This window comes from Centruroides vittatus, unplaced genomic scaffold (assembly GCF_030686945.1).
Source record: "Centruroides vittatus isolate TY-2023 unplaced genomic scaffold, ASM3068694v2 contig_738, whole genome shotgun sequence".
Classification (NCBI taxonomy): domain Eukaryota; kingdom Metazoa; phylum Arthropoda; class Arachnida; order Scorpiones; family Buthidae; genus Centruroides; species Centruroides vittatus.
Genome location: NW_027122474.1, coordinates 300,512 through 314,488, shown reverse-complemented (window position 1 = coordinate 314,488; position 13,977 = coordinate 300,512). Strand labels below are relative to the sequence as shown.

The 13,977-nt window shown below is 38.5% G+C and overlaps 3 protein-coding genes across 4 annotated transcripts in view; 1 reads left to right on the top strand and 2 right to left on the bottom strand.

Moving 5' to 3' along the window:
* The window catches only part of LOC136980965 (ecdysteroid-phosphate phosphatase-like), a 104,219-nt gene extending 102,000 nt beyond the window's left edge, over positions 1-2,219 (bottom strand). For both annotated transcript variants that reach the window (XM_067277165.1, XM_067277166.1), the window contains exon 1: positions 928-2,219. In XM_067277165.1, coding sequence (XP_067133266.1) covers positions 928-1,034 — 107 coding nt within the window. In that variant the 5' untranslated portion in view covers positions 1,035-2,219. The remainder of the gene's footprint in view (positions 1-927) is intronic.
* LOC136980973 (transmembrane protein 50A) overlaps positions 1-13,977 on the bottom strand; it is a 240,695-nt gene that overhangs the window by 193,989 nt on the left and 32,729 nt on the right. The gene's annotated exons all lie outside the window — the stretch shown is intronic.
* Polr2H (DNA-directed RNA polymerases I, II, and III subunit Rpb8) overlaps positions 1,201-13,977 on the top strand; it is a 37,366-nt gene continuing 24,589 nt past the window's right edge. Inside the window, exon 1 of the mRNA XM_067277174.1 lies at positions 1,201-1,307. Coding sequence (XP_067133275.1) covers positions 1,235-1,307 — 73 coding nt within the window. The 5' untranslated portion in view covers positions 1,201-1,234. The remainder of the gene's footprint in view (positions 1,308-13,977) is intronic.

Here is a 13,977-nt window from a genome sequence, read left to right as displayed (position 1 = left end):
CATTAAATATATAGAGCAGAATTTTGACAATACATAGTCTGGAATGCAGATTAGACGACCTAAACTTTTTCTATTGATACATAATGTAATTCCCACTTTAAGAGTTAATCTTTTATTCACTAGTAACTGTTAGAATTTATCTTATATTTATAAAACATTTATATTCCTAACAATTATTTTATTACATTTTAAATTTATTAATTATTATAGTTATTGATTAATATCCCGTACATATAATTCCTGAATTTATTCTGATGCAATTTAAAGAATTTCTACATACTGGTACGACTTCGAAACTTATACGACTTCCGACAGATAGAACTAACAAATGTTTTTCTGCTAATTAAACCTTTTTATTTTTTTGAAAATTAACTGCACATCCTAGTATTCAATCGGTAATAAGTATAATTAGAAATCAAATGCATAAAACAACATTGCATCCATCATTTATCTTTAATTAGTAAAAATATGCAATTAATGGGATTGAATGCAATCTTATGTTAAATGTAATATAATAACAACACAGTATTAATTTATGATTTCATTAGTCATTGATAACTGACAAATTAACCTCCAATGGATTAACATAGATTAAGATGCCAATTAAGAAAACTATGTTGTTGCTAAAACATAGCAATGTATAACACCTTTACATTAAAATAACACAGTAATTACTTTAAATATCAATTAAGTATCATATACATTATCAGCGTCAAAGTATATTGTTTAATTTAACATTAAGAAAGTAATTGGAAATAGATTTCTAGTTTTATTGGCATTGGGAAGAAATTGAGTGATTAATCGTTCCTTCTTGTTTATTTTCGATTTAAAAAAAAAAAAGAGCAGAACTCGCCCACTTTTAAAATTAATGATACATTTCGACGGTAATATCTTAAATATATACAAAAAGGCATCGGACAAACTTACGCTCTATGTTTAGGAAAACCCATTTGCAAAAGAATCTGCAAATGAGATAAAAGTTGACGATTTGCTTTAGAGGAACTGATACTTCGCCTCGGAGGAAGAGCCGCCATCTTTCACTCTTATAAACATCCCGCATCCGACTACTTACATAATTGGCTTATTTTTAATTTAAAATATTAAAAATTTTTATACCGTAGTGACATAATATATAATATTGCCTTAAAGTGTTTAAAAAACCGAAAGTTTTTTTTCTTATGTTTTAATTAATGCATTTTGTTTTCGTCCACCAGATGTCAGATAGTGCTCCAAAATGGCGGGCGTTTTATTTGAAGATATTTTCGACGTGAAAGATATAGATCCGGAAGGAAAGAAATTCGACAGAGGTAGGTTTAAATCGATGATTTTTAATTGCCGTAAATGTTTCCGCTTCGTCTTACGTAAAGATAATTTAATTTAAACGGATAAGTGTGCGTGTCGGGCCAGCCGAGTCAAACCACGTGGTTTAGTTAGATTCGTACACAAAAATTACCAGTTTAAATGAGTTTCGGAAGAACTTGGTAAACCGTTGTGACTGGGTGGAAAAGTTTTAATGATTGGTGCAAACGTTTCGGAAAGTGACGTGCAAAAGTGTTTACTTAAATTAATTACCAAAAACGTAAAAGTGACGTCATAAAAATATTGCGCATCGCACGCAAAGTGCAGTTACTTTGCGGATATCTCGGCCTTCGTAGTTCAGGTAGATGTATATACACACAAAACTTTTACCCGTACATCTGTCGCAGAGCGGTTATTAGAATCTGCAACATATTCCGTGGCAAACAGTCACCAGCTGATCAGACGATGTTTAGTTGTCGCCGATGATGTTTCTGAGCGCTCTCCGTCAATTCCCTTTGTAAACGGACGAGCGATTGGTAGAGACAACCGGATGACGAAACACTGGCGTAAAGCCTCACTCGTTAGCTGGACGATCGAGATGGAGGGAGGAGAAACCGGGGGAACTAAGTTGCGTACGTGGAAGAAACGACGCAGTCCGTAGATTGACACCGAGTGGTATGCTATGCAACTTTGTTATGTCAATACGATCGCCCCTTTTTGTGTGGTTTATCAATTCCCGCCGCAAATGGACGATAACATTTACGGGGTTATCAGATAATCACTTTACGTATCGATAGGTAAGTTTACTAATTGTTTTCTTCTCCAATTCCGTTTAGTTAACACTTCTTCCAACCAGTTTAAATAAATTCCGATTCTGCGCCGTTAAATTACGATTTGTTTTGACAGTTTCTTTTTTTTTCTGTTTTGTTTCTAACCTTACTTTTCCGAACCTAGTCGATCTCGTTACGTATCCGGTGCGACTGCGTTATAACTCGAATATTTTCTCTTGTAATGTTCGTGCGAACTTAAAACTCGTCGAAATAGAATTTGGATTTCTGTAACAGCGAGCTGGGCATTCCGCGAACCAAAAATTATGCGAAAATAGCGTAACATTTTAAGAAAAATCCTTGGAGTTTCGCTTCCCGATTGTTGATTATTTAAACGTAAGTTGCCATACTTTAATAGAATAATTCAAAGTTTAGATTGAATTATCGTATTTGTAATCGGGTGGAGATTTAAATCGTTAATTCGACTCGGAAAATCATGGCTTGGAGGAAAAAAATCGCAAGTATTTCGAAATTCACCGCGTTAAGGTGACATAAAAGTCATTTCAACTTGAAAAGGATGTATTAAATCAGACGAAGACGTTTTAAAAATAGAATACAGATAGGAGAGACGGGATTAGTTACGTTTAATCGCCTGTAATTAAACGTAGTCAATAATTATTAAAACATCCCATCGTTAGTTAGCAGAATGCGTGACTCATTGAATTTTCTAATTGTACTGTACAGTACAGTCGGATGAAACTAACGAAGAGAAATCCATGACTCAACCCATTCCTGATTCACATGTTGATTCAGATCGTGTTATACGATTATCAGTTTAAGTAGAAATAATTACCAACGTTGAAAGTTTATATGCAAAAATCGACGAAGGTGTACCGGAATTGTGCAAGGTCGAATGTTAAATTTATTAAGCTTGAAACCGTGCACTTCGCTCCTTAACGACTGCATTTATACATACGTACACTAGTGCTAGAATTGGCCCTAGTTTACTGAAGTTTCTCCGTCCCTCGATAGATCGAACCGATTCGATCCCTCATAAAAACTATAATTCCGAGATGAGAGTATTGAATAACATGTTTTCCGGCTATAAGGTTACATCGGTAGTTTGTAGTGTGCAGCGCATATAATGCCATTATTTTATGTATTATTTTACAGATTTTGAGTTACGACCGAACTTAGGTTTCTCGCGAAAGGATCCCGATACAAGTGTAGACGCTAAACAGATTTTATTGCTGATAAAAACGGGAGAGGAAACCTCATAATTCGAAATTACGAATAATCCATGCCACGCCGAGATTTCTTTTTCTTTTTTTGGTTTAAATTGCTAAATTAATTTATAATTCGGACCGGTCGGCCGCTGCAGCACGTAACAATCGTCGGAGAAAGGATTTTAATATCCGCAGTTGCATATTTAATTCCTTAATAACTATTTAAGGAGCTATTAAATGAGTTAAATTACGAGAAAATACGATTATTCACGAACGTGAATACCGGGGGAAAAAATTAAAGTAAACAGTTTCTTTAAATAATTACATAACGATTCTTCTCTTTGCCTTGAACGTCGAAGGCTTACTTACGCACAAGTTTTAAATTTATTCTGGGATTTTATTTTTCCCTCTCTTAATTTTCCCCGTAATTGTTTCTAGTTACTTAATTGTAGATTTCGTCTAAAGTTTTCTCGGCCTCGCCCTTTCCAGCGATAAATTATTAAGCATTATCGGCTGCCTGTATTTACATTAATTTCTTATCGTTATTTTGATTCTGAAATATCGGAAACGGGTCTTTTCGGGTGAAGGGTTGATGCCTGATACCGAATATTGCACGCGCTCTTTGGCGAAAAGGAAGACGTTACGTTTGTTAATTAACGGCCGGTGGCTAATGATCGTCGGCGTTAACCTCCATTACTTTCGATCGCCATTGCAGCAATCCTGGAGGTTGTCGGTAAACGTTTGCCGAATGAAAATTCCCCGAATAGGAGCTAGGCGTGGGTTGCCAGATACGGCGTTACGGGCGCATGCGTGACCTTGAACTTGAAAACGACTGGCGTGACTGGAACGAGCATGCGCCTCGTCCCTTTTTCCATCGGAGGTGAATTAATGCCGGTCCTCCTCCTCTTCTTTTTTTCTAGTTCAAGTTCGCTCCCGTCGAAATTAATACGCGCACGCGTTCAGCCTTGTAAATCATACCGGGAGGTTGCTCCCCCGGCTTACTACCCGCCCGCTCGCTTCTTAAATACGTTATTCGCGCGAGCGTTCACCGAAAATGCGTGCGAGTTGCGTAACGGTTCTCGATCCTGTGACGTCACGGCCCCGAACAGCTGTGCTTTGTTTTACTTATCCTTTGGCTTGGTCGAGTCGGGGAAAACGGATGGTCCGGCGTTACCCGTTGCGTAAGCCGACGCGCAGGGCTTTTTTTTCATTTAAAAATAGCGTTAGAGAATTATCCGGCGGCATCCGACGAAGACGGAGCGATTCGTAAGCCGGAGGGAATCGTTAGATAACTCCTCGTTTACATAATATCGAGATTTTCAAAGTTTTCGTCGACTCCGCGTCGCTCGCAGCGCGGCGCGACGCGAATGAGGCGAGAGGTCTCCAAATTTCGTGCCGAGGCGTCGAAGGGCGAATTTTGGCAACGGCGAACTGGTTCGGATATTTCTATATAAAATTTAAAAAAAAAAGTTAGCTCGGGCTTAAACCGGGAAGACCTATTTACAAATAGAAAACGGCAGAAAGTCCGTTTCGAATGTTAAAAAAATTCCCTCTTACGAGTTCGGATACTCGCCATACCGGCAATTACGGGCACGAGCTTCTTTCCCGGGAATTCGATTGAGGAACGCCCTTGACGAAAGGGGACGACAGACGGGAGGGAGCAACAAATGCATAACTTCAGATAAGAAAAGCGACCGGTCCGACTTCACTCCCAGCCGTTCCCCGGATTCGGGTTTCGTAGCCGACGTAACTCGTTAAGCCATTCTGTTTTTCGGTTACGTACGTCGGACGAGCGATGGGCCGATTGCCAAGAACCGCGCGAATCGAGCGTCACATCGTCTCCTTCCCGTTACGTCGGAGCGTCGCGCTTAGTTACGATCGGAAACGCGTTACAGGGGACGTGGCGGTGTCGCTGCGATATATATATATTTATATTTTTTTTCGCCGGTTTACGGAGCGTTGAAGGAATGTTTAACGGTTTTCTGTCGGGCGTCGATTTGCCCTTGAAATTCTGAACTCGACCTTAAAGTCCTTGCCGTCTAACTAGTTACATAAACAACAATAATCGCTAATTTTTTCTAATGGCAGAACGTTTTAATGCGCGTGTTTTGCCCCGTTATAACGCCGATGTGGGAGAAGGAAAAAAAAAGAGGATATATTAGTTTTTCGCGTTTTTTTTCAAACCCATTTTAGTACATAATTGACCGATATACGTTTTATGCGGAAAATTCCTCTCTGGTTATTAGTCTCGTGTAGAACTCATTTTGTAGAAGAAGAAAAGAATAATAATAATAACCAAAGGAGGTTGGTTGTTTTAATGGTTTGAAACCGGCGACCGCGTGTCCATTGTTTTACGTAAGATCCCCGTGTCGTATATATATATCAGGTTTTGAATTATTTACGAGGTGGAAACTCGGCTTCGCCGATAAAAAAACCGTTCTTGAACTTGTGGTTTTTATGTGAGTCAAGGTCCCGGAATTCGCATCGTTCGCTATCGTTTGTTTTCTGTTACGTTAGAGGGGGAGCCTCCGTGAACTTTGTGGTCTATTTATAATTCGTAGTCCGACACGAACGGCCGCCCTAACTAGGCCAACAATCCCCGTTGCCAGTCGAAATACAAAACGTCGGATCGGAAACGGTATCGCGTATCTGTTCTTTTGTAGTTTCCAGTGACGTTTTTCCTCCTCCGTGTCGGCAATTAATACGTAATTCTTTTCTTTTTTTTTTAAATAATTGCGTGGGGTGTGACGTTCGACCGAAATGGCGTCACTCGGCGTGCTAACTGGGTCGCTTTAGCTCGTAACTGCCGCCGTTACGCGGACAATAGAATAGGCCGGAGAGCTTTTGTGACTCATCCACTCGCGATCCGAATCAAAGGAATTGATTCGACAACACCCGTTCTATTTCCAGGTCACGAAGCCATGTGTAACCTTTACCTGTGGCTGTTGCTTATTGTTCAGAAAAATTCGATTGTTTGTTTTGTTTTTGTTTTGAAGATCATCGCAGTGTCAGATGTGTTTTTTTTAATTGCATTTGGAGCCGGTGTGGTACTCTGGTTAAGCTGATCTTCTGTCTTGTTTATTTATCCAGGTTGAAACTTCTCTAGGATTTTCTGTAGCCCACTCGGGAGTTGTGTTACTTCGAGATGTTTAAATGACTGCAGACGTAACAATGCGGTCGCTAGTTTCTCTATGTAGAAGTCGGTATTAAAAATTACAGACGTTAATGCGCGAAGAAAGACGGAGCCCGTCACCGAAATGGTTATTGAAGGTCACGAATTTAGAGAAAATTGCTGTCCGGCATCGAAAACTTGATATCGAGTACGTGTCGGCAAACCGAATACTTGCAGAAAATTGGGTCTAGCAAAGTGTAGAATCCTCGTAGAGGTTTTTTCCCAACAAATTAATATTATATAACTCCTTTCGCTGATCGACGGTTTCCGATTAAATTATCTGTATTAAGGTGGTCTTTACAGAGATTCGTTCGCTTAAAATTAGCTACCGAAAAGGAAACATACGTAGAGGATGTTTCGCTGTTGTCGGTGAAGCGTATAAAGACGTAATCCCTCAACAAAATTGGCTATTAAAGTCGAAGAATTTAGCGATGCACAGGAAGCGGAGATTCAGTTTGGCCACAAAATTGATATTAAGGAGAGTAAGAATGCATTCTAGCAATCCCAATGTCGAGAGTTAATCGAGTTGCCTGGCCGACGGGATGGAGAAAACTATAAACATAAACTGAACTCGGTTAGCATCGTTTTAACCACTTGTCGGACGTTTGTTTATTCTTCAATTGGCTGTCTTGTAGAGTAATTTCTGTTGCGTCGAAAACATTTTTCTCCCTTTTAAATTCGGATTACCGCTCGATCCTATTCTCTCTTCTAGTTTACTTTCATTTTATAAAGGTTAAATACCAAAAATTCCCTTTTTAATTTAAGTTTTCGGATTGATTTTCGAATCGAGCGATTTCTCCTTAGGCCTGGGGCCGCAGTTTCGGGTTTTTATCAAAATTCGATAACCGATTTCGTCGAATGGAAAATCGGGTAACATCCCGTCTCGAGTCTTCTCCTCTTCCTCCTCTTCCTCCTCTTCTCCGTCTTGCAAAATCTAATGGCAGCTTTAAAATATACAGGGTCACGATGACGCAGTTGGCGATTACGACCCGATTTTTTTATTTATTTGTATTTAACATCCTGGAATTCGAGATGTTTATTGTGCTCTCGAATTGAGAGGAGGGGAGCACCATACCGGAAACGTTGATCGCGGCTTTCGGCTAGGTACAGGCAGCAATTAACGATTTCTAGGCCGCTATTAATAAAGGGGGGAATGCTCATAGCGTTCAATTTGTAGTGGTTACGCTTTCGTAACCAATGCCGATAGTAACGGAGAACGATGCGCAACCAACACGCTGTTTTTGACTATCGAAATGATTAATTTTCGTGGGGGTTGCGGCTGAAATCCCGAGAAACTGTTAGAACCGAGTTTTTTCCAGAGAACCGAAGGCCTAATTCGGCACACAGTTCTCGATTAACACGCATTTCTGATACTTTATCGCGACTTTGTGGAATAAGTTTCTGTTTGACGTCAGAGTTCGTGCGTTTCTGGTGTAATAAATCAATAGGGAACATATGGTGCGCCGCCATTGGTTGCCGTTGGCAGCCGGCTGACGTCAGCGCAACTTAGACTACACAAAAGATTTGGCTTCTTTTGTCACTTCGAATTAATTGCCGGGGTTAATTTAATGCGTCGAAAATATTTACATCTCCGAATTAATCGAATTAGCGGAGATCGCACCCCGTCGACAATTGAAATCTTTCCCGTCCGAGGTAGCTGTTTCAGTTCTTTTCTAAAGATTGAGTCTGTTCTGTTCGTTTGCTAAAGTTACAATCGAAAACAGGAAGGAAACAAATTGGGTGATAAATGTCATTTCCTTACTTATTCGGCGGTGTTTTCCCTCCTGATAGAAAAAATAAAAAAACAGGCCACGATATCGCTCATTAGAGAAGATACACAGCCGCCTACGTTCGTAGTACGTTCGAGTTTCTTTGAGCAAACGTAACCAAGTCCTACCTGCGCGTAAATAACAGCTCGCGTAGGTGGAGCGCTTAACGTTGAAGGAACCGAATTTCACGTTTCGAAATCGGTCGCGGGAGGGAGAATTCGATTTACTAAAATAGCTGGCGAAGTCTCGTAACCGTTGTGGAAACGAACGCGAATTACTTATGCGTTGCGTGCGCGTTCCGGCCTCTTTACGTAACAGGACTCGAAGGTTAGCGCGAGGACCCTTATTCGTACTTGGTTGGCATATCGGTTGACTTATTTGGCATTACGTAAGGTTATTTCTATAATGCTGTACCCTAGAAAACAATAAAGGCTATAAGAACCTGTTATGTAACTTGTTACGTCAGCACGTGCTATGTTTGATGCTCGGTACACCTACATGGAAGTAGCGGTTTGCGGGAATGTATTAATATCGATTGTTTTCCCTGTAAGAAATAATGCCGTTAATAGTTGTGACGAGATGACTAGAAAAAAACCGGCCGGTCTTGTTCGGTTTGGGACTTTGTTTTTTTTTTTTTTGTTTTATTAATTTTTTGTTTGTTTCTTGTTTTCGTTCCCCCATTTCCACTGCCGGTTGTGACGCGAGACGACGTCACTGTGCTCGCATTGACGTCACGAAATCGCATCGATCCGAGCGAAGTTTGTTACGGATTAAATAAGCAATTAACGGGCGGTGAATTTGTCTCTTTTTTAATATATCGTTATTTTGGGGGGATGGACGGTCGGCTCGAGGAGATTTTTGGCGCCTGGAGCCGGAAGGCGATGCGGACGGGCGGTCGGGATGCGGTTCTCTGCGGAATGCTGCGTTTGGATGGATGCTGGATGGCCGGTGACGTCACTCGGCACACTCCCATCCACGTGCGAGTCGAAATGTCAAGGTCTTATTCCGAAATGACGGAAAGCTTTCCGTTATGGATAACTATTATCCTCCAATAGCGCTATCGATTCGGCAACGTATCGATTTATCGCAACGTTGTATCGAAGTACTTTTGTTTGTTTTTCTTCCTAATGACGTAATTATTATTTATCCGTTCCTTTCGAAGAAGCAATGTATTATCGCCGAAGCTGTATATACACGACGGTGTAGGTGCTTGCAAATGCCAATCGATTTTTTGAATTTTGTTACCAATGTCATCTTTACCGGATAAATATGGGAGAAATTTTTTCAAATATGGCGGCGGTGTCGTTTAAATATGTATAGGTATATATATTCTTTAATATACGTAAATAATTAATTTAATATCGGTGAAGCAACCGTCGCTAGATGGCGGCACGGATTTGTTTTCCTCCCAATTTTCGGTATTTATTTATCTCGGTTATTATTTTTTTAATTGTAATTAAATTGCATAAATCGTTTCGGAATAACCCGAGATCAATTTCTGAATGTTTACAATTTAAAAAAAGAGCAGTTCGGGTCGATGGGATCACGTTTCATAATTTGTTTCCTGTAACTAGATAGTGTTAACGTGGCATTTTGTCGTTTATAAATTCGAAAAAAAAAAATATTCGCGTTAGATACAGAAATGAAGTTTTTACTCCATTATCTTTTTTACGTGTGTGTGTGTGTATATATATATATATATTTACGGTTAACCCTGACCGATTTGAACTTCATTGTCCGTCGGTTGCGAAAGTTAAAAATACAGGAAATGTAGGTTTGACACCATTTTTCTACGTTTTACATGTCGTACAGGACCTCGGCCGGATAAGCTCGTCCATCAATCGGACGTGACTAAACCCGGCGGTAGTTATACCTGCCAACTCCCACCTTATCCCCGGTCACGAACAAGGAGGGGAGGTCAAAGAATTGTCATTGTTGGCCCGAGAAGACCCGCGCGTTATAAAACAGAGCGAGCTATTGTTTGAGGGGATACGGCCGTTCCTCCGCGTAATTACGAATTCCGTAGCGTTTCTCGAAGTCGGAAGAAAGGAAGGGGGGAGGATAAAGCTTCCGTCGATCGGATCCGAAACGGGTCCGATCGCCTCCTTCCGAGAAGGATCGGTTGCGATAAACGACTTGTCGACATCGCGCCCCTCCTATTAAAACTCCAGACGACACCTAAAGCTTGGTCTTTCGCGGATCCCCGTCGAGATCCGCCATCTGGCGCCCGCTTTTTTAACGATTTTTCGGGAGGCGGATCCTTTCGCGTCGGATTCCGTTATCGCGAACGAAAACGAAATCCGTCGCGCGGCGTCGTTTCGTAAACATGTTTACTATTCGATTCTCCGGCGCGATATCTCCGAGAATAAATATGTAGTGGGCTAGTTCGAGCACGCGATTTCTGTTTACCCAAATTACGTGGGCTTCCGTCGTCGGGCCTTGCTCCACCTCCTAACTAATTAGCGGAAAGCGGCGCGTGGGTTTCGGTTGAATAGGGAGTGCAGAAATCTGGAATCTGGTTCGCCGAATTTCTGCGCTTATCGGGTTCCGAAACGACCGATTTCTCCTCCGCACCGGGATGTTCTTTTGTTAACAGAAAACGTGTGCGTTACAGGTTTCTCTCCACAGGATTGTTCTTTCTTTGTTGCTGTTAGATTCGAATCTCCGGAGCAATGACACGTTATTCTAACCGTTGTTGTTGTTTTGAATATGTATGATAAGCTTGTGTGTGTGACTAAGCTATGACGTAACAGTAATAGTGCGCCTACGTTTTGTAGTTACTCTCGCAGTGCGATTACGTTTCTCTGTTAGCCTTTCAGCCACGGATATTTGCAGGTTGTCAATTTTTTTTTTATGATATCGATTATGTGTTAAGAATTTGTATTAATTTGTTGCGAGATTCGTAGAACTTGTGAAACAAGTTGACGCTAGACATTAAAAGGCGTATTCTGAATACGATATTAATACAAAGAAATGGATTTAGAATATTTTAATAAAAATTAATTAACTACGCAGGTTGTTTAAAGTTAAAGGAAGTTAAGAATTGGTTTTAAATCGAACGTTTAAATACATTCCAGTATCTGTTTTGTTAATACGCGAATTTCTAAAATGTTTCAGAGATTTATTGTATTAACAACACGTTATTTTAATACGTTCTAAGAAAGTGTTGCTCGGTAGCACGTCATCAGTATGCAAGCGAAAGGATTTCAAACGTTCTACCAGGAAAAAAATTTACTGGTATTGTTCTAGGGTTTCGTCTACTGTCAGTTGAATTTCAGTGTGTGTGTGTGTATATATATATATATATTTTATCTCTGAGCTTTTTAGTTTTATATATATATAGAGGCCATTCGAAGTATAGTTGAACATTCTGTGAACTAAATTGAGAACAGTATAATTGAGAGTTTGACACAGATCGTTCCGAAAAGTGGTACGCGAATTTTAAAAGTTTATAAATAATTCGAGGAATTTCTATCATTAGCACAGAATTGATAGTTTGTCATGTAGTTTATAAACGGATAGTCTTTATATTTTTGAAAGAATGTAAGCTTCTTTGGCGAAATTATTTTAAATTTAATTAATTCTTACATTTACACTAAAAATAAAAAATTTAGTTTTATGTTCATTTTATTTTACGGGTCTCCATTTTCGGTGCCAAATTACATATTCGCACGTATTGTTTTAGACATATTAATTATTGATTAATTTTTAGATTCTTGTTATTGGGAAATATTTTTAGAGAATATGTTGTCACATGGATAATCGAAGCGAATAAAATGAATATAATAGTAATTAATTTTTAATTCGTGGAATTTTTCTTTAATTTGAGATTCTCGATTCGTTTGAAGGATGTAAAAATGATTGAGATATAATTAATATTCCAATATGTGTCACATATTGGAACATTAGTTCTATTCAGTGTAAACTGTAGTTGTACAGAGAATAAATTGGAAATATTAGCGGAGTTGATGCTGCTTTTAGATTCTGGATCAAACTAATGTCTTTTTTTTTTTTTTTTTTTTTTTTAATAATGGAAAGGTAAATGTAACGGCTTATGTTTATGTAAGCAAACAATACTTTATCTTCTGTATATCACTTCGTCCCTGCAGATTTAGACGAGATTTTTAGATGATGATCTTCATTTTAAAATTTGCTACTGGTTCTACGCAAAGAAATAAATGTTTGGTAATAATCTCCAGTAAAAATGCCTGGGGTTGAGACTCAAATGATTCTTAAGAAGTAACATTTCGAAATGTTTACTTTATTTATTTATAACATTAGTGATCACATTTTTGAAAATTTTAGCTGGGGGAGAAAGAATAAAGCTTCATAGATTTATTGTCGAGCTTCTCACTATCGATTAGAAATAAAAGAGAGGAAATTTTATTAAAATCCTTGAGATTCAGCATTGAAAAAAGCACTGGGTTTTATGCGTTTTGTACTTAAACAAGCAACGAAATTACAGGGTTATTGCGAAAATATATATATTAGAAATTTGAGTTTAGCACAGCAGAAAAACGCTCGTAGTATTGTAATCAAACGATATCTTACCGATTCATTGTTCAAAGATTGTTTAAAGATTGTGAAATGAATTTGATTCGAAGAATCGACATAATGCACAATGTTTGTATAAGTATGTAATAACGATGCCATAACAATGTCGTATCAAATTAAATGTTTATATAATAAACGAGATAGTTTTTATCGTTCCCAATGAGTTTATAGGTTAACTTAACAACAAGGAAAAATAATGCATCACAAGAAATTTTTTTTTCGTTTGTAAATTTCGTAAATCATTAATTCCTCGGCATAATCTTTGAGAAAATTTTTTTTTTCTTTCTGTAAATAAGTTCCTCCTCCTCCGGAGTGAACTCGTGTTCAAAAGACCGCAGTAATTGGATTTATTTTCCGAATTTTCATAAATTATGTATTAATGTCAATATTTGATACTGTTAGACCGAGAAAGATTAATGTTTTACGAAATACTCTTTTCAAAATAATGATTTTTTGATGTCACACTTAATAAATCACGGTTTATGGCAGAAAGTGCACGGCGTAAGCAGTAGAAGGAGTTGCATAGTGGTGATAAACTGCGCTGAACTTTGTACCTCCCTGTATGCCGGATATTATTGGAATCGGGGGGAAAAAATATACTGGTCCTCTTAAAATTCCCTGCTGTTCTTTACGTAAAGAAACAAAAAGTTTAGTAAGAGAATTATTTAATAATTTGTCATTAAAATTTATAAAGTTAAACGTGAATTTTAAGTCGTTTTACGATGTTTAATAATTTTTAACGTTTGATTCGCGATTTATTCGACGTGTGAAATTTTTTAGATACTTATATCTAATTGTAAAGTTTGTTCGGTTTAACTAAATGCGAATTTAAATTCTTTTATATAAGTGTTTATCGTTAGAATCAAACATGGCGCTCGCTCGATGGGCTGCGTAGTCTATTAAATGCCTATCAAAGGCTATAATTTAAGATTTTAAAATTCTTAATTCAAGATTTCTGACGGAGATAGTCGAGAGGGAATATTGAGAAATTGCTTTCTTCGAAACATTTTCACAATATTATTATTGTTAATTCTCGAAAACCGGTCCCTCTCGAAAAAAATTACTAATTTTGTTTGACACGATGCCGTTGCCGTTTGGCAGTGTGGTGAATTTTGATACGTTTTCTTTTTCGTGATTTTAACTCACCTGGCAGTTCGGAAAGGTCTTTCGAACATTCTTTGCTTCGGAAA